At 40.5% G+C, this 27,098-nt stretch overlaps 1 protein-coding gene across 2 annotated transcripts in view; it reads right to left on the minus strand.

Moving 5' to 3' along the window:
* Chchd3 (coiled-coil-helix-coiled-coil-helix domain containing 3) overlaps positions 1–27,098 on the minus strand; it is a 265,737-nt gene that overhangs the window by 28,321 nt on the left and 210,318 nt on the right. For both annotated transcript variants that reach the window (XM_041675783.1, XM_041675784.1), the window contains one exon: positions 26,385–26,455. In XM_041675783.1, coding sequence (XP_041531717.1) covers positions 26,385–26,455 — 71 coding nt within the window. The remainder of the gene's footprint in view (positions 1–26,384; positions 26,456–27,098) is intronic.

A 27,098-nucleotide genomic window follows, 5' to 3' on the forward strand; every position in this document is an offset into this window, starting at 1 on the left:
CTGTATGTTACTGAACTAAAGGCAGATTCAACTATGACTACAAGTGGCTGTGAAGACAGTGGCACAAAGGACACCTCTGCTCACCTGGAGCTGCGTCAAAGCTGCTGCTTTTGTGCACATGTGCCTGTCACTGCTCTTCCCAGCTGCCGGGACTGAAGAAATGCTGCCTGCAGCAGACAGCCAGGAGAACTGTTGTAAGGACTTGTGAGGATTTGTGTTAATTTTACTGGGGTCCAAAGCTGTTTCTACTTTTTGGCATTACCCATAATGTCTTTGTCCACATGCTCAATAGAGAGCCTTCCTCTGGACTGTCTCACTTAAAGGAAAACACAGTAGCTGTTATGCACATCAAGGTATGACTAGAATGTGTGAGACTGTAGACTTTTCAATCACACAAAAAGCTGTCTAACAAAGTACACTGAAGAGAAAAACAGACACAAAGTGACTATGTTCCTTGGGGATGAAAGTCTTATTGAGCACGAAGATATAGGTGCCACTTTCTAGATAAGCCACCTGCTACCACTTGGAAGTGCCTCAGATACTCAAAAGCCAGAGTTTCAGAGGACTGCTATCTCTGGGGTTTATATGAGAGTGAGCAGGCCCACGTACTCAGAGGCAAAACCATGTGTAATTACTTGATGGCTGTCCCCTTGGAATAATGAACCAATCACATCCATCATTTAAATGATGACTAGTACCATGCTGCTAGCCACAGCTAGGGAGAAACATTTGGAGCATGAAGTGCAATTCCCCTGTATGCTGTGAATATGTTTTATTACCATTGGTAATACACACACAGGGTCAGAGTAAAGCAGACACCATGTAGCTGCCGAAGGAGACAAACACCAGACCCTTTTCTGTAAGTCACAGGCTTGTGCCGATATATAGATTAGTAGAAATGGGTTAATTTAAGATGTAAGGGTTAGCTAGGAATATTCCTGAGAAATTGGCCAAAAAGTGTTGTAATGAATATAGTTTCTGCGTGATTATCTGGGTCTGAGCGGTTGGAAAACGAACAAGCAATATCCATCTGCAGAGAACCCTGCCACACCCAAGCAGGAGTGAGCAAGTGACTTAGTCCTTTCATAGGGTTGCATATTGCTCAGAGGGCTTGATCCATCTAAAGCAGGGAACAGGGTGTGACAGGGAGACAAACCTCACTATAGTTTGTTATTATCTGCGACAATATACTACTGCAAGTACTGTGGTGTGAAGTCTTCTTCATGTGGGAAACCGTCCACAAATCCAAACAAAAACTGACACAAGACACCAGACAGTTCCCAAGGCGCCTTTGCTGTTGTGCACCTTCACAGATGTGTCCATGATGTGCCAGGACCACTCCACTCCACAGTGAGGCCACTACTAATATATGCAAGGGAGTGGCCTGAGAGGTGGAAAGAAGAATGGCTTTCTTGTCCTTACACATGCAGGAGGTGCCAACAGACTCAGAGCAGACAGTGCAGACCTCATGGGAAAGAAGGGAGGTGGGCTTCTGCAGGAAAAAAACCTGTTATACAACATATAATTGGCATTCTTGGTAGAGAACAACCTGGCTTGAAGAATTCATGTTTCCAGGTTCAACTAGAAAATGTTAATGAGACATACTTTTTTAAAAAAAAAAATATATATATATATATATAAATTTGTCTACATCAACAGAAGCAAAAACAGGCTTCAAGTCAGCAAAAGTCAAGAAAATTTCAAGTCTCACTAATCATTCTGTGACAAATATTCACTATATAGAAATTTGAACTGAAGAAATTTTCAACTCAGAGTTTTTGTTTATTAGATTAAGGCTTGTCATTAACTGGAAATTCCTTCAGACTACCCTATTGATCTAACCATCTTATTGATACTGTCACAGGGAAGCCAGCTTCTACCAGGTGTATCTTGGCAATGTACTCTGGCAATTAATGTCTAACAAAAACCAAGCCCATATTAATGTCCTGCAAAGAAGACCACCAACAAAAAGAAATCAAACCAATAGGTTGGCACAGAATTCAACACAGCTTCAGGTTCCTTCCTTGGTGTGAAGTACAGCATACACTGTATTGCTGGTAGAGAAAAACAAAGAGAATAACTCCCCTGCCCTCTAGATGGTTTCAGTTCACCTGGGAACAAGGTTTGAAAGCTGTAACTGAATACATAACCTCCGGAATGGACCCTGGAAGCTCCAGGGCTCGAATTCTTAGCTTTTTAGTTAAATTCCCTGTACTGTAAATTCTAGGCTATTTTAGGACTTCATCCACGGTAGAAACACTGTGAGTGAAAGTTGAGACACACTCAATTCAATTCAGTAAATTAGGATATCGGCACCAACTGAGCAACCATGAGAATCAACTGCTGCAACAATGGTCTGGAAATGCTCATGAACTGCGCACACCTTACGGGGCTCACAGTGAGAGGGATAAGAGGTGTGGGCAACTATGACACAAAGTAGACTATAATAGGCACGCAGATTACACGGAGACACAGACAACAATTAGTTGTGGCGTTTTAGTGGGGAAGGAAAGAGGCAGACAACTTCATGAGGAAAACAGAAATTAGCATACACAACAGGTCTTAGGTGCTTAGAGCTTGTGGGGAGGAGAATGGAAAGCTGTGATGTACTAGGTGGTGAGGGTAGAGTTGCAGGAGGGCAAGGGGCAGGGTGTATGTTGTAATGGGCGAGCTGACATGCAGGAAGGAAGATGGAGAGGATGATGCTGAAGGGGTACCAAAGGTTATCACATACTGTGCCTTAATATGATAAGTTTTAGGTTTTTGTCTCAACTTTTATATTATGATTTATTAGATACTGTCAATTATTCAGCTTTGAAGCAGAAACTTATTTTGTTCTTAATCATATAAATCAGACCGATGGATGAGCATCTTGTGACTGTGAGACAAGCTGTTAAAAACAACCTGGGATCATTTGCCATTACTTACCAGTGAAATCAGGATTATCACAACATGACCGTCAAATGCTTAAATATGGGGACTGAGGCTAAGACAAGATCACAGCCACCATCCTTAGCTCCACTTATTAAATTCCTCACTTTTTTCATGAAAATAAGCTTCATTGTTATTTTAAAATAAAGAGGTTGTAAATAAGCTTACAAGTTATAGTAATAAACGATCACATTATGAGCTCTAATATCTATAAAGATTTCTTTTGAAAATAGGATTTCCCAAACTGATAAATAAAAATGTTTAAAAGTTGCTAAAAAACATGGGAGACAGGCTGTTTTTCCCAAGGCTTTCTTCATTAAAAAAAAAAAAGGGGGGGTGGCCCTACCTGTGACTAGGCTAGCAAAGCCATTTAGATCTAGAATGTGCTTTAAGCACACAGGCACACACATTTACATGTACATAGAGATTCTTTTGAACCTCCAATCTTTCATTCTTCCTGTGAACAAACAAGGGTCAAGCAGGTTTTTAATGGCTAAACCAGATGCTTAACCACAAAGATCATTTTCATTTCTGGGCAAAATTACTAAGTGTCAAGCAAATGACTGTGGAATAAATTTCAAAACCACTTTGTTAATCTGAATGAAAAAGGCCCCAATGGGTTCATAGGGACAGGCACTATTGGGAGGTGTGGTGTTGTTGAAGGTGTGGCATTTTAGGGGAAGGGTGCCACTGGGTGACTCTGAGGTGTCAGGATGTTTAAGCCACGCCTAGTGTGACATTCACTTCCTGCTGCCTGTGTGTCCAGATGACCTTTTACCCATCATGTCAGTCTACATACTACCATGCTTCCCACCATGACGATAATGGACTGAACCTCTGAAACTGTACACCAATCCCAATTAAATGTTTTTGTTTATGAGTTGCCATGGTTATGGTTGTCTCTTCACAGCAATAACAACACTAAGACAGAAGTTGGTAACGGGGACAGGGATATTGCTGTAATAGGCCTGATCATGCTTTTGTTTAAAGGAATATGCACTGTGGGACTGTGGATTAGAAAAATAGTGGAATGCTTTAAGAGCTGCTTAATGGGCCACACTAGTAGGAGCATGGAAGACAGCAGTGCCGAGTGTGACTTGATGAAGTGTGGGGCCTGGCTCAAGAGTTGTCAAGTGTGTTGCCTAGAGAGCATTCTGGTGATATTTTGGTAAAGAATATGGTTGCTTATTGCCCTTGTTCAAAAAGTCTGCTTGAGACTAAACTGAAGTTTTAGATTAATTCCATTGGTAGAGGAAATCTCAAAAGAGCCCAGTATAGACTCTGTTATGTGGTTATTAGTCTTAACTCTAATGAAGATTTATAATAAAGAGGAACATGGAAAATGCTGAGTGTGGAAAAATACAAGATGTAGAACAATTTGAGAAAAGAGCACCAGAAATGGAATGAAGCTAATTCTTGTGTTCAATGAGATACACAGAGTAAGAAACGGACTAAACGAGTGGTGACCTCAGGGTAAGATCCAGCCATTGAAGTTTCCAAGTGTTGAAAGGAATTAAAAAAAAAAAAATCAGAGCTTGCTAGAGTGTATGCGTTTAACTTCAGCACTGAGGAGGCAAAGGCTTGCAGAGTTTGAGGCCAGCTGGACCATAAGGCAAGTTCCAGGACAGCCAAGCTTAGACCGTGAAAAAAATGACAAAAAGCTGGTGAAAGTGTAATTGAATGAGGGGCCATGTTCCAGCCTCAGTAAGCAGCAGAACTTGGCAGCCTCGGCCACATGGTTCTGTCAAGGAGAGAAGAAAAGAGTTATGGAACTCTCCTCTGTGATTAAGGAAAGTTGTTGAGATCAGGCATGTGTCAGGGGGTTCTGAGAGGCCATCGCATGAAGCTGTGAAGTTGAAGCCTGGATTGCCTTGAAGGACCCAAAGATGTTGGAAATGCTAGGGCCATGGGATACCTGCTGAAGAGAACTGCTAACTAACAAACAGAATGGAACCAGTCCAAGAGAATTATGTTGCAGTCAACAAAATTGAACAGAGTTGGAGATCTGAAGAGTGTTTTGATGTCAGACATAAAGATGCAGAGTTTGGAGTCTGCCCAGCTAGTTTTTGTTCTTGCTTCCTTACTGTGCTCCCTTCCCTACATTTTGGAATGGTAATGTATATTCTGTGGCCATTATATGTTGGAAGTATATGATCTGTTTTTGATTTTGATTTTGTAGGAGATTACAGTTAAGAGACTGCATGAACTTCAGAAGGGAATTTGAACTTTGAACTATAAGACATTGTTGAATCTGAGAGACTTGGGAATTTTTGAAGTTGGACTAAATAAATGCATTTTGCAGTATGATATTGTTATAAGCCTATGGGAATGAAACGTGCTACTCTGAATGTAATTAGCTGCAATCAGCTCATAGCGAGTGGCAATATTAGGAGGCGTGACTTTTTGGAGTAGGTATGGCTTTGTTAAAGAAAATATGTCACTGTGAAGGTGGGCTTTGAAGTCTCCTATGTTCAAACTATGTTACCTGGGAATCAAGATATAGAACCCTTAGCTCCTTCTTCAGCACCATGTCTGCCTGCATGCCACCATGTTCTGCCATGATGATAATGGAATAAACTTCTGAACTGCAAGCCACCTCAATTAAATACTTTCCTTTATAAGAGTTACTGTGGTCATGGTGTCTCTTCATAGCAATAGAAACCCTAACTAAAACAATGTAAGAAAAAAAAATCAAGACCACCAAGAATTGTGAGTTAGACCAAACAAGTTTCTTTTCTATGGTGCTGATACGGGGAAGCCTGTAGATAATTAACTATTCCTCATTTCTGAAGTCTTTTTCCCCACAAACATTGTCATATAAAAGGGGAATTTCATGGCACAAAGTACAACAAGATATATCATTAACGCAAACGGATCAGGATGTCTCAAAAGCTTAGCACTCAAATCTTTTAGAGACCCCAGCCTAATGCACTCTCTGGAGCAACAATCTTATTTTCTCTGCATCATCAAGTTCTGAGAACATAGTTTTCATTTGTCTTCTCGTCAGTTGGAAAAGGTGAAGATGTGTATACGTTTTGCTTTTCAATTCTCCTATTAAAGTGGCTTCTGGGTGCTTCAGTTTCCAAATGCTCCAGAAGAGGCGTGGATTGACATTTCTGCCCAAAGGACAATTTTTTGCTCTGTAGTTTCCCCCAGAGTTAATGGAAAAAGTTCTACAACTAATCTTTTCAATTCCCTTCTACTGAATTACAAACCCAAAGAAAACTTGCAAAGGAAGTGCCAATACACACTGCTTTACCACATAGAAGTCAAAAGGCCTCAAAATTTCACAAACCAGGGATATTTCCTCTAAAAAACAAGTTTTTGCTTGTTTTTGCTGTCTTGAAAGGCCAGATGTGGAGTAATGCTGTGATCAAATCTGTAAGGTTTAGGTAACTTTGCCCCAACAACTATATTCTATGACACCCCCCAAATGTCCCTTTGGTATAGGGTCAGCTCTATAGCCTGGGATTTTACTACATTGTCCTATTAAACTTTACAACATTACCATGAGATATCACAGACACCTGACATCAGCAAAAAGAAGAAAAAGAGGTAAAGTAGCTTAAAGCCACACAGCTGGAAGTATCCACCCAGGAAACAGAAATAGAAACACATACCAGATTTTGAGGGTTTGTGTAGAAATTTGTTCAAAGTAGCCTTTTAAAGGAGTGAAGTAAGGGGTGGGGAAAAGAAACAACCTAAGCTTCTCTTAGTAGGAAAAGGGCTTCATAATGATAGAAGACTAAATGCCATAGAATACTATATGGCTATATTTAAAAGAACTAGTTGGATTTATATTATTGATCTGTGGGGTTTTATCTGTAATAAATGTAAGTTGAAATAATCTTATATTTTTAAATAAAATTGAAATAGTACCTACGCCAATTAACACTTTCATTCATTGAGATAAATGTGGAAGCATCAATATCAAAATACAACTTTATATACTTTTAAGGGGTGACTTAGAAAAAGAGGAGTAAAGTTGTATCTTTTGTTGAGAAGAAACAAAACAAAATAAAAAAAAACCCACCAACTTAAATAACTGATTTAACCTGTTTACTTCTTGAACTAAGTCTCCAGAAAGAAAACCAGAAGGCACGAGCTAATCACAAAATTTAATGAGGAAACCTAATCACAAAATTTAATGAGGAAACAAAATACTTTTATAAATACCAGTGCTATCCACAACCTCTTGTCTCCCCTTCCCTTCCTCTCCCTTCCCTCCCATCTCAAATAAGGTCAACCAGTTTTCCAGGATGGTCCTAGTGTCTGCTCATTCTGTGCAAGAAGTGAGGTTGAACTATTTGGCTTTCCAGTTTGGGCTGTGTGTATTGTTTGCCTGCATGTATGTGCACCAAGTGTGTGCCTGGTGCCTATAGAAGTCAGAAGAGGGTGTTAGATCCTTTGTTACTAAAATTATGGATGAGTAAATGTAGATGGAAGTTTCTGTCGGTGCCTATTAGCTCAGGCTTATTATTAACTAGCTCTTGCAACTTAAAAAAACACTATAAGTCTTATCTATGTTTAGTCACGTGGCTTGGTACCTTTTCTCAGTGGAGCATTTTCATCTTGCTTCTTCTGCATCTGGGTGGTGACTGTAGACTGAGACTTTCCTCTTCCTAGAATTCTCCTACTCCAACCAATACTTCCTGCCTGGTTACTGGCCAATCAGTGTTTTATTAAACCAATAGGAGTGACGAATCTTTAGAGGGTACAAGAGCATTATCCCACAGCAAGTATAAGACAATGTAGGTTGATCTGGACTGCCCTCCTTTCCCTCACACAAATTATGTAAAAGAGCCACACAAGAAGAAACTCCATCACTGGAACACAGGAAGACATCCCATCCTTGCTCTCTATAACCTACTGACTTAATCCATAGGTGATATTCTACCTTCCCTACCTGTTTCCCCTCTTCCAGCATACTCCATTAAAAAGTTTCTATTAAAAACATCTAGTATTTTCAAGTAGACTAGCAATAGAAATTTATTTACAATATCAGCTCATTTAATATATCTGGTTGTGTTAAAAGATATACCCATAAATAAAAGACTCGTTATCCATATAAATCAAATCTGAATATGCACTCTGAATTTGCCCCCAACATATTTTCCTTATGGCATATAGAATTTGGTTTAAGAAGTCTTAAGAGTACCATTCAGAGAGATGGTAGCTGGGTACATAAATGTTTAACATATATCATTTCATCAGGATAAGAAACCAGGTCCCTTCTTTTTCAAAGGCCTGATTTCCCCAGACAGCATTCTATGAAACAAATCTTTCTTGACCTCTTTTTTTCCCAGACTTTCAGACAAAACTATATTCTATCCCACTCAAGGCCTTCAATTTAGCTAATATGACAAAATATGTGCTTATTTTTGACTGGATATAAATATAGAAATACAATAGTTATTAGTGATGTAATAAATTAAAATGATTTTATATTAATGTATTTGTATCTGTATCTTTAGTTGAGAGAAGATTCCCCTTAAACACACTAACTGGATCAAAGTTCTAGCACTGAGAGGCATCTATTCATATGGCCCCAGGGACAATATAGAGAAATGTTGACTCTTTGAATTTTTGCAGTTATGGGTATGGCAGTGGATGGCACTGTAGTGGGGGTAGGGACAGGCTTAAGTGGGATGGTGATTGGAATTATTATAAAAGATACAACACACTCATGCCCAACATACACGACAACAGACTAGCAACAATGAGCAATCCAAAACACATAATTCTTATGCAGTGAATTATGGGGCACCAAGAATTGGTGACAGGTAAAAGTACTCCCCCGTATGTAAAAATTCTGGTTCTATTTGCAGATTCTATTAACTTTTTCTTTCAAAATCCAAATTTAAACTACTTTATAAAGTGGAAATCCAGTGTTCCTGTACAGCCCAGCCCTTCATGCCATCCTATCTCTAGTGTTTCTAGCATTTGACTTCCTCGTGGAAAGAAAGCCACTCTCCTCTTCCTTTGCTTCAGAACATCTCAAGGTGAAAACAGCCAGTCCATGCCAGTCACTTCCACAGACAATCCTTCCCCTGTTGCATTCTGCATGCATCTTCATGCCAGTATTAAAACTTTTTGGTCACTTTTTATATTCCCAATATATAAAATCATCTGGACAGATGAGGTACAGTAATCATTTCTTGAGCAAATATGTAACACCTCTGGGGACTGAAGACTCTAACTTACTTATGGACTTTCAGTACAAACAGAATTAGCACTTCAAAAGGACTCTTGGTGAGGATTCCTTCCCTGAAACAAAGCTGTCATATGTGTTATGGAGCTCGTCAGGGGGGAACAAAATGAACAAATGGGGACACGTGTCAGAATTCACTAATAGAAAAGAACTCCCAAGACAGCACCAATGAAATTGGTCTTCTGGCAAAAATCCAGTATCCCAAACTTACGGCTTCAAAACTACAAACCAGCAACCTCCATTATCACATCCAAACCTCCAACTATTTAAGTAGCAACAAAACATTTTTAACAACTAACGAGGATGCCTGAGGAATATACTGCGCACCCACTATGTCAAATTCCCCTTTACTTTAGCATCTTTTGTACTGGAGAAACACCCTCCCTACAAAGAGAACTGTGAGTGATGAGCAGCACCAAGTGAGCTGTAATGGAGCTGTTATGAATGTGAATCAGCAAGGCCTAATGCAGAGAACAGCAGCATCTGGGCGTGCAGCTTGCAGAGTAATGAGACTGTGACTATGCGCTGGCACCCGGCTTTGATCGTTTCATCTTGCTCAAGAGCTCTGCTGGGGAAACAAAGGTGAGAGGCACTGACCTCTCGCCCACAGCTTGCACAAGCAAGGAAAATGGGATGAGATCAGAGAGCGATCTCTTTTCCCCTTCTCCTCCTTGCCAACACACTCCTTTTCCAGACCTGATGGATTCCTAGTTGGGGGCCCAGCAGAATGCAGGCTGAGCAGGCTTCTACCATATGAAGGGCTGTGTCTGAACATGTCGACAGTAATTGGCAATTCATTTTTCATCCTGAAAGCAGAGAACAGGTGTAGACTAACTTCAAAATCCCAGTCATAAGCCTTGGTGCATGCATCTCTCACCCAGCAGCTTTGCTGAGATCCATGCTAGTGGCAGGCTGGTAGTCTTCTGAGTCTCCACGCAAAGATCCACCTCACAAACAAGTATTTGCACAGGAGAAAAAAAATGAGCAAAAAATTCCAAACTCACAATAGCAGGCCCCAGTCTTTCTGGTGTAAATACTGTAATTAGCAAATAGCTGACTTCTTTGTGCTTGTAAGATCCCCGCAAAGCACACTGAACATAGTAAAAAAGGAGGTTCAGTGCCTGAAAAGAGAATAAAGCCAAATGTAATACCACGCAGAATTCATCCAGAAACATTAGCTGAGGTGACTTGTGAATCAGAGCCAAGAGCAAGAACCCATCTTAATGCGCACATCCATCAGGCTCCAGGGCAGGCGGCTGCTTACCAGCATCAAGGCTTGCACACGGAATGAGGGGGTAGTTCTAACTGCAAGGCCAATGAAGAGAACGCACATAAAGTAACTTAAGGCAGCCATGTGAGCAAGTTGGGGATGGCAGGGGATGCTTGGCGGTACTTTAACACAGGAGCATGTGTGCTTTTCTGTCAACATGTAGGGAAGGGCCAAGATGCAAGCTTCTACAAGTTTTCAAGCATTCTGCCAGAATTCAATAAGGAAAATGAACAAACTGCTGCCTGAAATCATTATATTAAAACGCATCAGTGCTACTCACAATATGAATGTTTTATTTATAAATACTACTTTTAAAACCCCTTAGTAAAAGGAAGAATTCGGTGCCCCTATTTGCAGGTGACATGGTTCCACACCTGAGGTACCCAAGGACTCCAAGAAACTCCTAGAGCTGATGACACTTAGAGCAACGTGGCAGATGACAAGATCAACTTACCTACATCAGTAGCCTTCCTAGAGACCAAAGGCAAGGAGAGAAACTAGGGAAACAGTCCTCTTTAGAACAGCTCCCCCCTCAAAAAAAAAAAAAAAAAAAAACCAACCCAAAATCAAAAGCATGCCTCTGAACACACCTAAACAAGGAAGTGAAAGACCTACACAACAAAAACTAAAACACTGAAGAAAAGAACAAAGACATCAGAAAAGAGAAAGACCTCCCATACACATGGATTGGTAGGATTAATATCACAGAAATGTCCATCTTATTTCCAGTAGCAATCTAAAGATTCAAGGTAATTCTCACCAAAATTACAATGTAATTCTTCACAGAAATTGGGGGGAAAAACAAAATCCATACAAGTATGAAAGACCCCAGACACCTCAAACAATTCTGAACAACATAATTGGTGAGAGAATCATCATACCTAATATTGAGTTATATTGTAGGAACACCGTTGTGCTGGTACAAAGCACACACATCAATCAAGAGGAGCTGAGGACCCAGATATTTGTACACACAACTACATCGTACTTGACAGATGCCAAAAATACATACCAGAGAAAAGACAGAATCTTTAACAAAGGGAAAATTAGGTATCTACATGTAGAAGAATGAAAGATTATCTCTCTCCTCCCCCAAACCCACCACCCTCTCTGCACACAAATCAATTCCAAGTGATCAAACATCTAGTGTTAGACCTAAAACTCTGAAACTTCTAAAAGAAAAAGTAGGACATACACTTCAGGATATAGGTTCTGGAAAGGACCTTCTGAACAGAACTCTTTCTCAGGAAACAAAGCAACAATCAACAACTCATGAATTATAAAGCTTCTGCATGTGAAGGAAACCTCTGACAGACAAGGCAGTCTACAGAACAGGGAAAAGTCCCCACCAGTTTTACATCTCGTAGAAGGCTAGTGTCTAGGACACACAAAGAACTGAAGAACAAAGCATCAAGAAAACAAGCCAGTTTAAAAGTGGGCTATGAAACCGAGCTAGTTCTTAAAAGAGAAAATACAAAAACTGAGGAAATATTTTAAAAGGCACTCACCATCCTTAGTCTCCAGGGAAATGCAAACAAAAACGACTTTTAGACTTCATCTTACCCCAATCAGAATGGCTAAGATAAAGACAACAAATGACAATGAGGATGTGGAAAATAGGCAACCCTCATGTACTGCTGATAGGAGTGAAAACTGGTACAACCACTGTAGAAATCAGGTTCCTCAAAAACAGAGAAATAGATCTGCCATACAACCCAACTATCCCACTTCTGGGTATATACCCAAAGGGCTTTATTTCCTACAGAGACACAAGCTCACCCCATGTGTATAGCTTCTCTATTCAATAGCAAGGACAAGCAAAGAGCCTAGATGTCTAGCTCCTGATGAATAGATATTGAGAAAGGGATGCATTTACACAATGGAATTTTATACAGCTGTAAAGAAAAATGAAATTTGCAGATAAAGAGGTAAAATTGAAAACATCATATTGAGTGAGGTAACTCAGACCCAGGGAAATAAGCATCACATGTTGATTCTTTAGATTTATGTGTTTTAACTTGGAGCATCTCTAGAATCCAGAAAATTAAAAAGGGACTGTTGGTGGGGGGAGGGAAGGAAGATCTTAAAGAAGAGAGAACAGTGGACCACAAATGTTATGCAGTGGGAATAATGGGGAGGGAGGGTTAGGTGTGTAGAGGGATGGAATTGTACAGAAGGAGGAATAGGGAAGGATGACTAATACTAAAATGTCTTAAAAAGCCCTACACAAGGGGTAATGCTGTTCCCATAAACAGCTTGCCAAATAAAAAGTCTTGTGTCTAGTATGGGTTATCTCCCCTTGAGTTGGTCAGTGTCTAAAAGACTCCCTAAACTAATACAGCCAGTTGCCATTGCTCTTGGCTGCCCATCAGACTTGATGGTAAGACTGTATTGCTGAAGACACCATGCACTGAGGTCACAGAACAAGGTACCAACCAGGAAGCTTCCTCCTTGCTGGCTAGTTTTCATAGTACCAAAAGGAACTGTGATTGCTGTGGGGAACAAAGTCATCAACAGTCTTCTTTATCCACCTGTGTGGCCTGCGGACTACAAAAATGATCAGTGTGACAAGAAATACCCATGGGCTTAATAGTGACATGAATGTTAGTGGGATAACCAATCACTTTCTGATTGGATATAAGGCATGAGCCACAGGAAGAAACTCATGCTGCAAATTTGGCTAAGAACCAAGGGGTTCTTAGCACAGGCCTCAGAATTTAATCTACTACTATTATTTTGCTAAATGGACATAGTATCAAACTGCTCTCTACATTTGTTATTTCTATGACCATTAAATGCTTGCATACAATAGATGGCAGGCAACAGAAACTTACAAGTGATTAAAGTGCAGAAAACCTTGCTAGAGATAGTTTAAGGGTATGACCCTAGAAGATGACCATATGCTAGTGCGTGTCTCTTGATCTGAGGTAAGACACTTGAATCTTTTTTTTTTTTTGGTTTTTCGAGACAGGGTTTCTCTGTGGTTTTGGAGCCTGTCCTGGAACTAGCTCTGTAAACCAGGCTGGTCTCGAACTCACAGAGATCCGCCTGCCTCTGCCTCCCGAGTGCTGGGATTAAAGGCGTGCGCCACCACCGCCCGGCTCAGACACTTGAATCTTAATACAAACATGAATACTGGTAGAAGAGCCAAGGTTTAACTACTACATACCAACACTCTGGGAGTAAGTGAGACCATTTACGACCCCTCAGAAAGTCTATTTGTGTGAGTCCTTTTCTAATAAAGTCTTCTCACTAACCATTTCAGATTTCTACCAGTCTAACTCTATTTTTTTAACTTGGTATAAATGGAACCACATAGAGCAGCACATAACTGTTTCGGAGACTCACCCTGTTAGCGCACAAATCAACAGTCCCATTCGCTGACCTTCTACAGGGTCTAGCACACCACCTTCTGCTGCCCATTCTTCTTCTACTTAACTGATGTTCCAGCGTTCGATTACTGGCCTGCAAGGACTTTTTGCAGACTAATGAGTTTACTCCTCCAGGAACTGGATTATGGACTAAGTGAAAAGTTTAAACTGATAAGGAACTTCCAAATTTTTTTCAAGGGTAGTGCCATTTCACACCCCACCAGCAAAGAGCTAAAAACTCATTTCGCTACCACAGTGGTCAATGCAGTACTGTCAGCCCTTGATTTCCACATTCAGATAATTCTCATTTGCATTTCCCTAGCAAGCAATGATGGCCAAGTCCTTTTCATGTGCTCAGTGGCCTTTCTCATATCTTTCTTTGAAGTGTCTGATCAAATCTTTTGTCCATTTAAAGAAATTCTCTTAAGACAAGCACAACTCTGAAACTTGGATCTAGTTTATCAATTTCTACATTTTGCTTACTTGCTATGAAAAATCAAGAGCCAGAAATCCTTAGTAGTTGGAATCCAGGAGGGCAGGTTTGGTTTTTCACAAATTCAAATGGGTAAGAATATCTGCTTAGGTAACCATCATCCAGAAAGTTTGGGTTTCACTTTTTGTACATCGTTTTTTCTCATGCATAGCAAGCGGGCAACTCTTACACCTAAAACTAACTTGCTTAAAAGCAGAGAAGACATGTAAGTATTTATGAAACTCCGCAGTGATAAGGCACAGACAAACCTCCTAATAAAGCTACCTGCACAGCATTCTAGGTATCTCAAAAGTCATCCCAATTTTATGGGCAGACAACTTCTTTGATACATTTTTTAGTCATGAAAACTTTTTAAGATGGTTAACTTTGCAAATTTGACATAGTGGCAGAATTTGAAATCTGCTTTCCAGAAGTGTGCCTGGACATTTTATACTGTGGCAGGTCAGTCAGACAATAATTAACGATAATTGGCCCTCCTGCAAGCTTCAGTGCTCTCTGAATGGCACTCAGAAAGCAAAATTATGTTTCCTTATCTTTGAAAGATCAAAAGAAAAATTAAAGAAATTATTTTTACCTGGTGCCTTTATAAAGTAAACGAACTCTAGCTAGTATCAAGAGGAAAAACTTAGAAATTACTTTTGAAAACTATGAGTTATGTAGTTAACTACACAAATAAGCAAAGATCAATAAACAAATTCCTTCAAATTCACCAAGTTCTCCCTTAACATATAATGATTCTTGGGAAGAAACACGCTATTGCTTTGGCAGAATCTTCATTTATCTAACTAACAGGCTACAATTAATATTTTATATAACATGTAAGGAACGCTAGATTCTTAATGAATTGTATTGATTAACGAAGAAAGTTCAATGCTAATGTTCCTGTAAGGGAAAACAGAACAATCTGTTACTTTGACAAGGGAAAGTATCATGAGATCACCAACTTAGGGCCACAGACCTAAGCACAGCAGCTTGGCTCCTGTGGTCACTCTACGCAGCACATGGCAAGAGCACGGGAAAGAGCAGACCCCCCAAGGAATACCAGCAAACACAACTGCCAAGTGGTAGGGGCTCTGGGCCACAGCTAACTTGGCTGCACTGTCAGTGATTTTTGGCACCACTTGTGCCTTCTTCCCCCCAAGCCAAGGGGAGAGTAGCATTTCCACAGTGGCCTTGACAGACGCACTGCGTCCAGAAGATGGCTCCAGTTTGTGTTGTCTTTTATGGGAGTAGATAACACCGCTTCCCTAGTTTACAGCCCTGTCCCTGCCTCTTTCTGCAAGACACAAGAGACAGGTAGAAAGTTGTGTTGTTTGTGTGTGGGGGGAAGCAACAGTGGAAATTTGAATCTAAAGTGTTGAGACAACCTAAGCATTTGCTTCTAGTATCTTAAAAAATAGTGTGTTGTAGCAGGAGGCCACTAGTTCATTGCCCAGACTCCTGAAATAAGCACACAGAAACTTTATTAATTAAATCACTGCTTGGCCTATTAGCTCTAACTTCTTATTGGCTAGCTTTTACAACTTAATTTAACCCATTTCCATTATTTTATATTTTACCACGAGGCTCGTGGCCTCCCAGCAAGGTTCCGCCACCTCTGTCTCCAGCAGCAGCTCCATGGCTTCTCCCTGACTCTGCCCTCTTTTCTCTCAGCACTCGGTTTAGCTCCGCCCCTGCCTAGCTCTGTTCTGCCCTGCTCTGCTATAGGCTCAAAGAAATTTCTTTATTAACCAATGGTATTCCCAGCATACAGAGGGGAATCCCACATCAGTGTGTGGATTAAGCAATGAAGATACAGTTCAAGAAACTGAAAACAGGTTGGGTGGTGGTGGTGTTCACCTTTAATCCCAGCACTTGGGAGGCAGAGGCAGGTGGATCTCTGTGAGTTCAAGGCCAGCAGGGTCTACAAGAGCTAGTTCCAGGACAGTTAGGGCCTTTACACAGAGAAACCTTGTCTCGAAAAAGAAAAACAAAACAAAACAATAACCTCTAAACTTCTAACCACAGACCTCATAGCAGGGCTCCATTTATGGGTTTGCAGAGCATAAAATACCAAAGGTCCCTCCTTGACGCCAAACATAATCAACTCCAAATGCTTATTTTATATATTACACATAGACATACATGAAAGCGTCACACATTGGTGTATTTGAAAGCTTTCTTTCCTTCTAACTAATTGGAGGCTCAGGAAAATAAGCAGCCTGAAGTACAGCTTGAGAGCTAGGCCTGCGCTTCAGATTCCTGATGACATCATCAATAACAGACTTGAAAGCAGCCAGTGCCATATTGATGTGAAAGAAACAAATTAAAATCATCTTTCCCCATAGAGAACAGCAACAATTTCCTTTTCATTTTAAGCCTCTCGGCTTCAGGCCCTAAAAGGGTGACGGTGACAGTTTACATTCACTGAGGGGCACTAAGACGTTAAAGACACAGTTATTTGCTGGGACTCAGTGTGTTAAATAGCCAAGTCTACATTCAACCAAATGTGCCTTTGCTCTGAGCAGCAGATAAAAGTATATTCTTTTCAGGAAAGATTTTTTTTTATGCGTATGTGTGTGCCTGCTCACCTGAGTTTATATGCACCACACACACTCAGGTTCAAGTGCTCCTGGAGGCCGTAAGATGGCAGTGGATTTCTTGGAATTGGAGTTACCTTTTTGAGCCACCTGATATGGGTGCTGGGGGCTAAACTTAGGTGCCCTGCAAGAGCATTCATCACACACTAATGGCTGAGCTATCTCTCCAGCTCCAAAGTCCACTCTTAAGCACAATCTGTAAAAGAATTGAAATTCTCCTTACATTCCATAGGGCACAAGAAATACTGCAGAGGCCAACACAGGTGAGCTAATGTTTAAAAAACAAAAACCAACAGATAACCCTGAACTTCTAAACAGGCAATTATAACCAGAAGGGGATGTACAGAGGGCACAGGTATATTTGCTTTATCTAGAATTTTGCCTCTTCAGTTTCTCTCACTGAATAATCAAGATGTCACTTGGCTCTGAGGGCCATCGGGAATTAAATGTCACCACAGAAGCTGCTCTATTACCTGATCACAGTCCTGCAAATTAAAATAAAAAAAAATGGGGGAGGATACAAATGCAAAATTTAATTAGTAAGTAAAAGCCCAAATTCTTTTCCAAAGCCCCATTTTTTCTGGAATATGCACTCTTTCTTCTTCTGTAAACTTGCATTATGAGGGAGGCATCTTTATAACACAGTAACTCTAGCTATGATGTAACTGCTATAACATCACTCCTGCATTAGAGTAGGCAGCATGCCCATATAATGGTATTTTACTACAATTTGTGTTCAGCAGAAACTAAGTCAACTGGCTCATTTCGAATCTGATCAATGTGAATCAGTGTCTGACTGAGATAAACCATTTGATCATTTTGAAATGATCAATGGGAATCATAGATAAAAGATTGTTCATGTACACTTGGCAGGTTAGGTCCATTCACACAGCACTAACGTAGGTTTTAAGTAGCCATCAGTAAGTATGAAGGACAGTGTGCAGGAAACCTGTCAGCAGCAGACATAAATACACAGCAATGGCATATAATGTTAGTCCTTTTGATGACAAGTGATTCAATAAAGCACAGGAGTCCTGAAAAGCTCCCAGAGCTCAATCTCAAAGCACCTAGGACAAGCAGCAAGACACTACTGAGCAGCTCAAAGTTCTGAAATCACTTTTAATTAAAAGTGTAGGTGGAAAAATAAGTAACAAATGTACCTGACTAAATTTCTAAAAGAGATTTAAGACTATTAATCAGAGCAAACTCTGTACCTGCAGTACAATTAGTCCTATTAATCTAATATTTCCAAATTGAAGCCACATTGGCATTTGGGCACACTGACTGAGGTATCTAACAGAATTATAAATTTGCCAGTCAAAATCTTATTTAATTATTGTACAGCCAATTAAGCAGGATCTTTTAAACACTGTTGCTTACAAATTGCCTATGATCCACACTGTAATGATAGCAAACAGGAGAAACACTCGCTGATGATACCAGCCCCACAAGGCCTTGCCTATACTCCAGAAGAAACTAAACAGTGTTGTCAAAGTGGATCCCCAAACCCCAAGGACATTTTAAAGTTAAAGAGTTTGACATGGAAGAAACTCTTTCAGGAGGCAGTGAAACTCACACAGTCCATTTTATCTGTACACGTTGTACATAGATTCCACAGATACTCTAAAACCACCTCAGCTTTATTCTTCCAGGCAAGTTAATTTTTAATCCTTTATGAGACTAGCCCAAGGTTCTTCCGAGGAGCCTAGACTTCTAAGTCAGGACCATGGTTCCCTCAAAGATAAAAGGGAAGCTCCTCCTGCAATCTGGCACACAACAGGCTACTATTTTTTTTTTTGTTTGTTTTTTGTTTTTTCGAGACAGGGTTTCTCTGTGGCTTTGGAGCCTGTCCTGGAACTAGCTCTCTAGACCAGGCTGGTCTCGAACTCACAGAGATCTGCCTACCTCTGCCTGTATTATCTGTATTCATGTGTGATCTCATATAATCCTTTACATTGAAAGAAAATGAAGCCAAGTTAGGAAGCTCAACCTCCAATGAAGCCTTTCCAAAATTATTTTCCAAGACCCCATGGAAGGTAGAAACCAGTCACTACCTATTTAAAGGACAGCCTGGGAAGGAAGTATTGGCCAGTTCTAAAGTGCCGAGCACGGCTTTGCATTGTCTTTATTGTTGAATAGTTTCTTTCTTTGGTATGTGCTTTACACTTGCTTGATCTTTGCTTTAAGAACAGCCTGCGGGGCTGGAGAGATGGCTCAGTGGTTAAGAGCATTGCCTGCTCTTCCAAAGGTCCTGAGTTCAATTTCTGGCAACCACATGGTGGCTCACAACCATCTGTAATGAGGTCTGGTGCCCTCTTCTGGCCTGCAGACATACACACAGACAGAATATTGTATGCATAATAAATAAATATTAAAAAAAAAGAACAGCCCGTGTGCAAAAACACGGAGGCATTCTGTGTTCTATAAGCTGATTTACGAGCACCATTCGACCAGGGAGGGCTGGGTCTGACACGGTCCTGCAGCACTCGCTGCTTCGCCGAGACACGTCTCTGAAAGCTATACTGTCATGTGTGTGCCTGGAATCCTGGCTACACTACTGACTCCCTTGGGTCCTTATTTTTGTTGCTCTGTTAGGGCACCCTATTACAATCTATACTTTGTGGGATGTCTTTCTGTATACTATGAATATGGATTGCTCTCATTAGTTGATAAATAAAGCTACTTTGGCCTATGGCAAGGCAGTTTAGAGCCAGGCGGGAAATCCAAATAGAGACACAGGGAAAAAAAGTGAAGCCTGAGAGACACCAGCAGCTGCCCAAGGAGCTATAATATTCCTGAGCACCACTGGTAAGCCAAGGGCCACATGATGACACACAGATTAATAGAAATAGGTTAATTTAAATGCAAAAGCTAGCTCGTAATAAGACTGAGCCACCAGGTAAAGATTTATAATTAAAATTAAGCCTCTGACTGGTTATTTGGGAACTGGTGGGTGGGACAAAATGACCAATTACAGTGTACTTCTTTGGCACATAGTTTTAGAATTTAAATATAATAGTAAGATCTAACATTTATTGAACACTTATTTTGTGTTAGATTTGCCCTAAGTCCTATGCATAACAATCTTTTTTGTTCTCTGCAGTACTAAGAAATGAACCCATGGCTTTAGGGATACTAGGCAAGTAGATACTCTACCGTGTGACCTATACTCTTCATCTGATGTAACATTCATAAATGTAGTATTTTAATTAACTATGAAGAAGAAAAGGCTAAATTCAGAACACAATTTTCAGTCATATTTAGTAGCAGGATGATAACACCAGATGGCCACAAGCTAGCATCCTAATTGCTCCACGCTGCAGGCAGTAAGCAACTGCCCATTACAATAAATGTAAAGGACTAACTTCTCTTCTTCCACCATGAGAGTTCTAGGAATTGAATTCAATTGTGAAGGTTGGCAGCAAGTGCCTTTACTTATTGGTTTGTTTCACAGCTAAAAACTTAAAGCTATTAATGAAAAAAACTACCTGAAGTAAAAATTAAATGGTATGAATTTAACTGTCTTTGAGTTCTGTAATTCTCACCAGAATAGTGTTGATAATGCTTAGAATTTACTGGGGAAGTAGCTCTCACTGCAACAGAGTTCTGGACTTTAGAAAGGAGCTTCATTTGAAAAGCTGATCTTCCCTTTTCTTTTGCAATACAGTGCAGGTCCCGCTCAAGTTAGGCCTCCTGCCCTCCTCACAGACATACAGATCACAACAGGGGAGGGTTACATCCGAGTTTCTAAAAGTGTGAGTGCCATGTAGATGAAGCTAGAAAAACAACACCACTAATGCTACCATGCTCAAACTCTATTCTGCCAGACTGGAGCTGGAGCTAGTATTTTAACTAGTCCTGGAATGTCTTGGCAGGAGGCGCTGACATCAAGGTTATTAGCCATGTGCCACCTCAAATGATTTTCGCTTTCTTTCCTGTTTTGGTGACTTCATGGGAGTCCCATTTTAGGAACAAAAATTGCTCCTAAAATGGCAATTTAGAAAGTATCCCTCTCCTGCAGCCAACCAAGGTGCATCTAAATCAAACTTCTTCCATCCAATAGCATTAACTAAAGGACTAAAGGCCCTTTCTGTGTTTGTTGCTTAAGTGAATGCTGAGTTCAGGTTCAAGATGGTCAGACAGCTTCAAAGAGAACCTCAGAGGTGCTATATAGGTGTACAGACAGGAGGCAGCCAGAATAACTGGACCAGACAAGATGGCTGTTATGTACTAAAATATAGTACACTGCTTTGGAACAGATGGAGGGTCATTATGTTTTAAGATGGTCAATCTTTTAAGGAGACACGGGACTCTTCTAAGCAATTTTTATCCTTTGAAGATAAGAAGTCTTTCTTACAGTCACAATGCAAACCAAAATAGGACGCTCTGGGATGCTTGGTCTAGCAGGCAGCAGGCAGGAAACAACAACACAGATGCAGTGAGAGTCTCTCTCTAAAATATCAATCCTGAAGCTTCCTCACAAAGTGTAAGTGAAGCCTGCACACTTGCTGGCATCATCTGAAGGACACTGCACTGACGACCCTCACTGCTGACCAAACACCAAGGATGCGAAGGCTCACGTATGGGATAGAGAATTCACGAAAACGTCTCAGAGAACTGATTTAAGCCAAGGTCAGCTATAACTCATTGCTCGAAAATGGTAACAAAAAATTAGCCAAAGGAGGGATACAGAGGCAGTCAGGAGAGATCCAAACACAGAGCTGATACTGCTCCCAGGGGCCAGTTACCTGGCCAGTAACATCAACCACTGACCCACAATTCTGGGAACTAGGGGAGTGTAGCCATGCTTCCGTGCACAGGCTTACTGAGGTCTCATGACTCGGTCTTTTGTGTCCTATCACCCTGATACTACATGAACTGAGGAGTCCGCCACCAATAATTTCTACCATGAGAGAGGTTCCAAGCATTTGGAGGTTAGCTCTCAAGGGGCCTGATACAAACCCTGACCTATCGTGGCAAGGGCAAAGACTTGTTCGTCAGTTAGGCCAGAGCCCAGTTGGATTTTATAAAAAAATACTATGTCAGAATGGTAAAAGAATGATGCTATGGGGTTCTGTTCATAACTGAGTTTACCTTCCAGGTCCACATTTTCTTGTGGAAGTCATAACACTCGCGTGTCCTATGGGGTCTCTCACTTTCTTTTTCCAGGAGCATGTATGGAAGGATGGCACAGTGTGGGTACTTCAGGAATGATTTTTCTCATCCCCAAACCACACATTTCCTTCAAGAAGAATCAACATACAGTTTCTTAACCGACTAACCCCATAGTCTTGTGTTTCTTTTTCTATCCAAAGAATGATGGATTCAACTGTATCATCCTTACATTCAAACTTATATACTAAAACCCTAATGCTTACTATATCAAAACATGATTGCATTTAGAGCTTTTAAAGGGGTACTTAAGGGGTGGTTGTGGTGGCACATCTTTAATCCTAGCATGCATTTAGGAAGCAGAGACAGAGGCAGAAATAAGGTTGGGCTCTAGTCTAGTGTCCTTACATATTTTTAAAAGATAGGCACGATCAAGAGCACACAGGCAGAAAGTGGCCATCTGCAGGCCATGGAAGAAGATCTCACAAGAATCTAACCCTAGTTGAGCATATACTTTTGTTGTATGATAGGGCCTCTCTTGGGTATATTCCCAAGAGTGGTATTGCTGGATCCAGGGGTAGGTTGATCCCGAATTTCCTGAGAAACCGAAACACTGCTTTCCAGAGTGGTTGCACAAGTTTGCATTCCCACCAGCAATGGGTGAGTGTACCCCTTTCTCCACAACCTCTCCAGCAAAGGCTATCATTGGTGTTTTTTATTTTAGCCATTCTGACAGGTGTAAGGTGGTATCTTAAAGTTGTCTTGATTTGCATTTCCCTGATCGCTAAGGAAGTTGAGCATGACCTTAAGTGTCTTTTGGCCATTTGGAGTTCTTCTGTTGAGAATTCTCTGTTCAGATCAGTGCCCCACTTTATAATTGGGTTGATTAGCCTTTTACGGTCTAGTTTCTTGAGTTCTTTATATATTTTGGAGATCAAACCTTTGTCAGTAGCAGGGTTGGTGAAGATCTTCTCCCAGTCAGTGGGTTGTCTTTTTGTCTTAGTGACAGTGTCCTTTGCTTTACAGAAGCTTCTCAGCCTCAGGGAGTCCCATTTATTCAATGATGCCCTTAGTGTCTGTGCTGCTGGGGTTATACATAGGAAGTGGTCTCCTGTGCCCATGTGCTGTACAGTACTTCCCACTTTCTCTTCTATCAGGTTCAGTGTGTTCGGACTGATATTGAGGTCTTTAATCCATTTGGATTTGAGTTTTGTGCATGGTGATAGATATGGATCTATTTTCATTCTTCTACAGATTGACATCCAGTTTTGCCAGCACCATTTGTTGAAGATGCTCTCTTTTTTCCATTGTATACTTTTAGCTCCTTTATCGAAGATCAGGTGTTCATAGGTTTGTGGGTTAATGTCAGGGTCTTCTATTCGATTCCATTGGTCGACTTCTCTGTTTTTATACCACTCTTGGGAATATACCCAAGAGAGGCCCTATCATACAACAAAAGTATATGCTCAACTATGTTCATGGCAGCATTGTTTGTAATAGCCAGAACCTGGAAACAACCTAGATGCCCTTCAACGGAAGAATGGATGAAGAAAGTATGGAATATATACATATTAGAGTATTACTCAGCAGTAAAAAACAAGGACTTCTTGAATTTTGCATACAAATGGATGGAAATAGAAAACACTATCCTGAGTGAGGTAAGCCAGACCCAAAAAGAGGAACATGGGATGTACTCACTCATATTTGGTTTCTAGCCATAAATAAAGGACATTGAGCTTATAATTCATGTTCCTAGAGAAGCTAAATAAGAAGGTGAATCCAAAGACAAACACATAGGCATCCTCAGGAATATTAACCTTCATCAGGCGATGAAAGGAGACAGAGACAGAGACCCACACGGGAGCACCGGACAGAAATCTCAAGGTCCAAATCAGGAGCAGAAGGAGACGGAGCATGAGCAAGGAACTCAGGACCACGAGGGGTGCACCCACACACTAAGACAATGGGGATGTTCTATTGGGATCTCACCATGGCCAGCTGGCCTAGGTCTGAAAACACATGGGATAAATCCGGACTAGCTGAACATAGCGGACAATGAGGAATACTGAGAATTCAAGAACAATTGCAGTGGGTTTTTGATCCTACTGCACGTACTGGCTTTGTGGGAGCCTAGGCAGTTTGGATGCTCACCTTACGAGACCTGGATAGAGGTGGGCAGTCCTTGGGCTTCCCACAGGTCAGGGAACCCTGATTGCTCTTCGAGCAGATGAGGGAGGGGGAATTGATCGGGGGAGGGGGAGGGAAATGGGAAGCGGTTGTGGGGACGAGGCAGAAATCCTTAATAAATAAATAAATTTAAAAAATAAATAAATAAATAAATAAAAAATATCATAAAAAAAAAAAAAAAAAAGAATCTAACCCTAAATACTGGGTTTGGATTTCATCCTCCAGTACAATGCGGACCTGGAATTTAATCCATTAGCCAATTATTAACTCACACCCAATCTCAACAACCGTTTTCCACCAATCTCCTTGTAGCTGCTGAGAACTCCTACCTGGTACTTTTCATTCTTTTTTCTTATATGTCCAGACAAGCCTCACACCCACTATTAGATGTCCACTACAAAGTATTGAAGTCAGGGTGCTCGTAGGCTCAAACCTTTCCCACTGACTTCTTACTAAATGAAGACCCAACTTCAGCCTGGCAGCTGGTGACCTGTGACCTCTGCAGCTCTATCTTGTGCTAATCACCTGAGTCAAGCCATTGATCTTCACTAACGTTGTCACCCACCAATAAAACAGGAACATTTCCCTTCTGGACATCTTCTTCGTCCACCTACTCAATACTTTTTTCAAGTCACAAACAAATGCCATGTTCTTTATGAAGACTCCATAGATCATTCTAGCTTGCATTAGTTTCTAATTTATTTACTTATTTTTATACTGTTTATATTATGCTGAAAAAGCATCAAGGATCCCAACTGAAAGGTTCTCAAAGTATGAAGACAAAAGGTTTTTGGAACGTTACTCTATCAGGACCGAAGATAAATAACAATTAAATTCTTTGTTTTGGACACAGCATCTTATGAATCCTAGGTTTGATCTGGCTTAATGTGTTACCAGGGATAAAATCCAGGGCCTTGTTCACAACAGGCAAGTGCTCTAGCAAAAGTGTGTCCCTAGCCCTTTATCTAAAGTCTTCTGATCTTCAAGAGTAAGATTTGCAGTTAGACACAGGGGTGCACACCGACCACCCCAGCACTTATGTGGTGGAGACAAAGGAATGAAGAATGTAAGGCTGGCTATTTTACCAAGTTTGAGACCAGTCTGGACTTACAAAACTCTGCCTTCAAGGCGGATCTCTGTGAGTTCGAGACCAGCCTGGTCTACAGAGCTAGTTCCAGGACAGGCTCCAAAGCCACAGTGAAACCCTGTCTCGAAAAACAAAACAAAACAAAACAAAAAAAAAACTCTGCCTTCAAAAACAAATTAGATATTGAATGACTGGTTGAACTGTGATTCGCTGTTGGACTTCTCTTTTATCCCCCACACTTTTTTTCTTGCTAAGGAAGATAGAAAGTTTCCATCTATTTAAACACATGTTAAAGCACCTTTAAAAAAATCTTATTTTAACCAACATTTAAGTAACACAAATATTCATTACCATATAAACTGCACTGAAGCAGAAACTAATAATTCTACCTTAAGGTTTAATCATTTTATTAAATGCTTATAAACATGGACAACGAAGGAGGTCAGAGCTCAGTGTAATCTTATACTAAATCTGTCACAACACCTTTTTTTCTTCACTAATTTGTACATGTGCTACTAATAGGGGATATATAATAGAATCCTTTATATACTCAGTAAAATATCTTCTTATGTAATGTGAGAACTGGCAGCAAAGAGAACGAATAAGGCTGTGGGTCATGGGCACTTTGATCCATCAATTACACAATATTCATTTAGATATCACAAGGATTAACAGATGTAGCAATTTAACAACAACTTCATAATCAAGGGCAAGGTAAAGTCTATGATTTAAATGTGTTCAAGGCACTTGCGAGAAAATAAAAATAGTTTAAATGCAAGAAAAGAGGACATCCAAATTGGACCTGCCCATCATTTTACTACATAAGAGTGAATGTTTTCCATGGTTTCATTAAATATAGTAACAATTTACTAGAACCTTCATAATTAAGGGCATTCTATGTCAACTATCATTCCAAATTCAAATTCTCTTACCATTTCTTTCATTTTCCATTTAGTTCATAAACTGGATTGTGCATCAACAAGCTTTCATCAAATGCTCCAGAAAAGCAGGTAACATGGTTACATCTCAACCACCCAAAACCATTTCCAAGTGTCCCCCAGCCCGAGTACCAGTGGTCTGCAGAAAGCGACACAACTGAACTTTCATCTCGGAGGGCAGATTAGGACGGGGTGAAGAACTTACTTGAACTTGGCTTCCACCTCTTCAGCAGCTTTCTGATACTCCTCGGTGGTGACTTTGTAGAACTCTGAGCTCTGTGGACAAAGTCGACAACATTTTCACTATGTAAGAAGACAAACTGTTCTGAAGACTTAAAATTTCAAAACATAAAAGGAACTTCATTGCAGCCACTCTGGAAGTATAGGGATTTCTGGTTTAAATGGCATAGTACTTAAATAGTTGGAAGGCCACCATTCAGATAGCAGTACTGACAATGATATATAAATTACATGACAGATGGTCATACTACTAACTCGTCATTATTTGATCCTTCTGAGAACATTGCCAACATACTTTTGAAGGATGCCTTAGCTCTACCTTACTTGGTTTTACTGTGCTGCAGAATCAAAAGATTCTTAAACTCAAAGAACAAAAATCACGCATACTCAGGGATGCAAAAGCAGTATTTACTTTGCATAATATTTTGTTTTCACTATGGTGGTATATGCAGACTCAGTAGAGGGGTCGGCCTAAATGACCCATGAGCTTTCAGACTCAATGAAATAGCAGGAAAAACACTGGGCAGTGCAGAAGGATGCAACACAATACAGGGCTCTATTGTGCGCCTTCACTCCCTAATCACTCAGGTTTCACATCCACAGCTTGGGGTAGTTTATTTTTTAATAAATCATTGTTGGTTGGTAAGAAAATGAAAATGAAAGCCTCCTCACACCGGTG

Source organism: Microtus oregoni, unplaced genomic scaffold (genome assembly GCF_018167655.1).
Source record: "Microtus oregoni isolate MIOR12 unplaced genomic scaffold, Mior012 000026F_ref0000081, whole genome shotgun sequence".
Lineage (NCBI taxonomy): Eukaryota > Metazoa > Chordata > Mammalia > Rodentia > Cricetidae > Microtus > Microtus oregoni.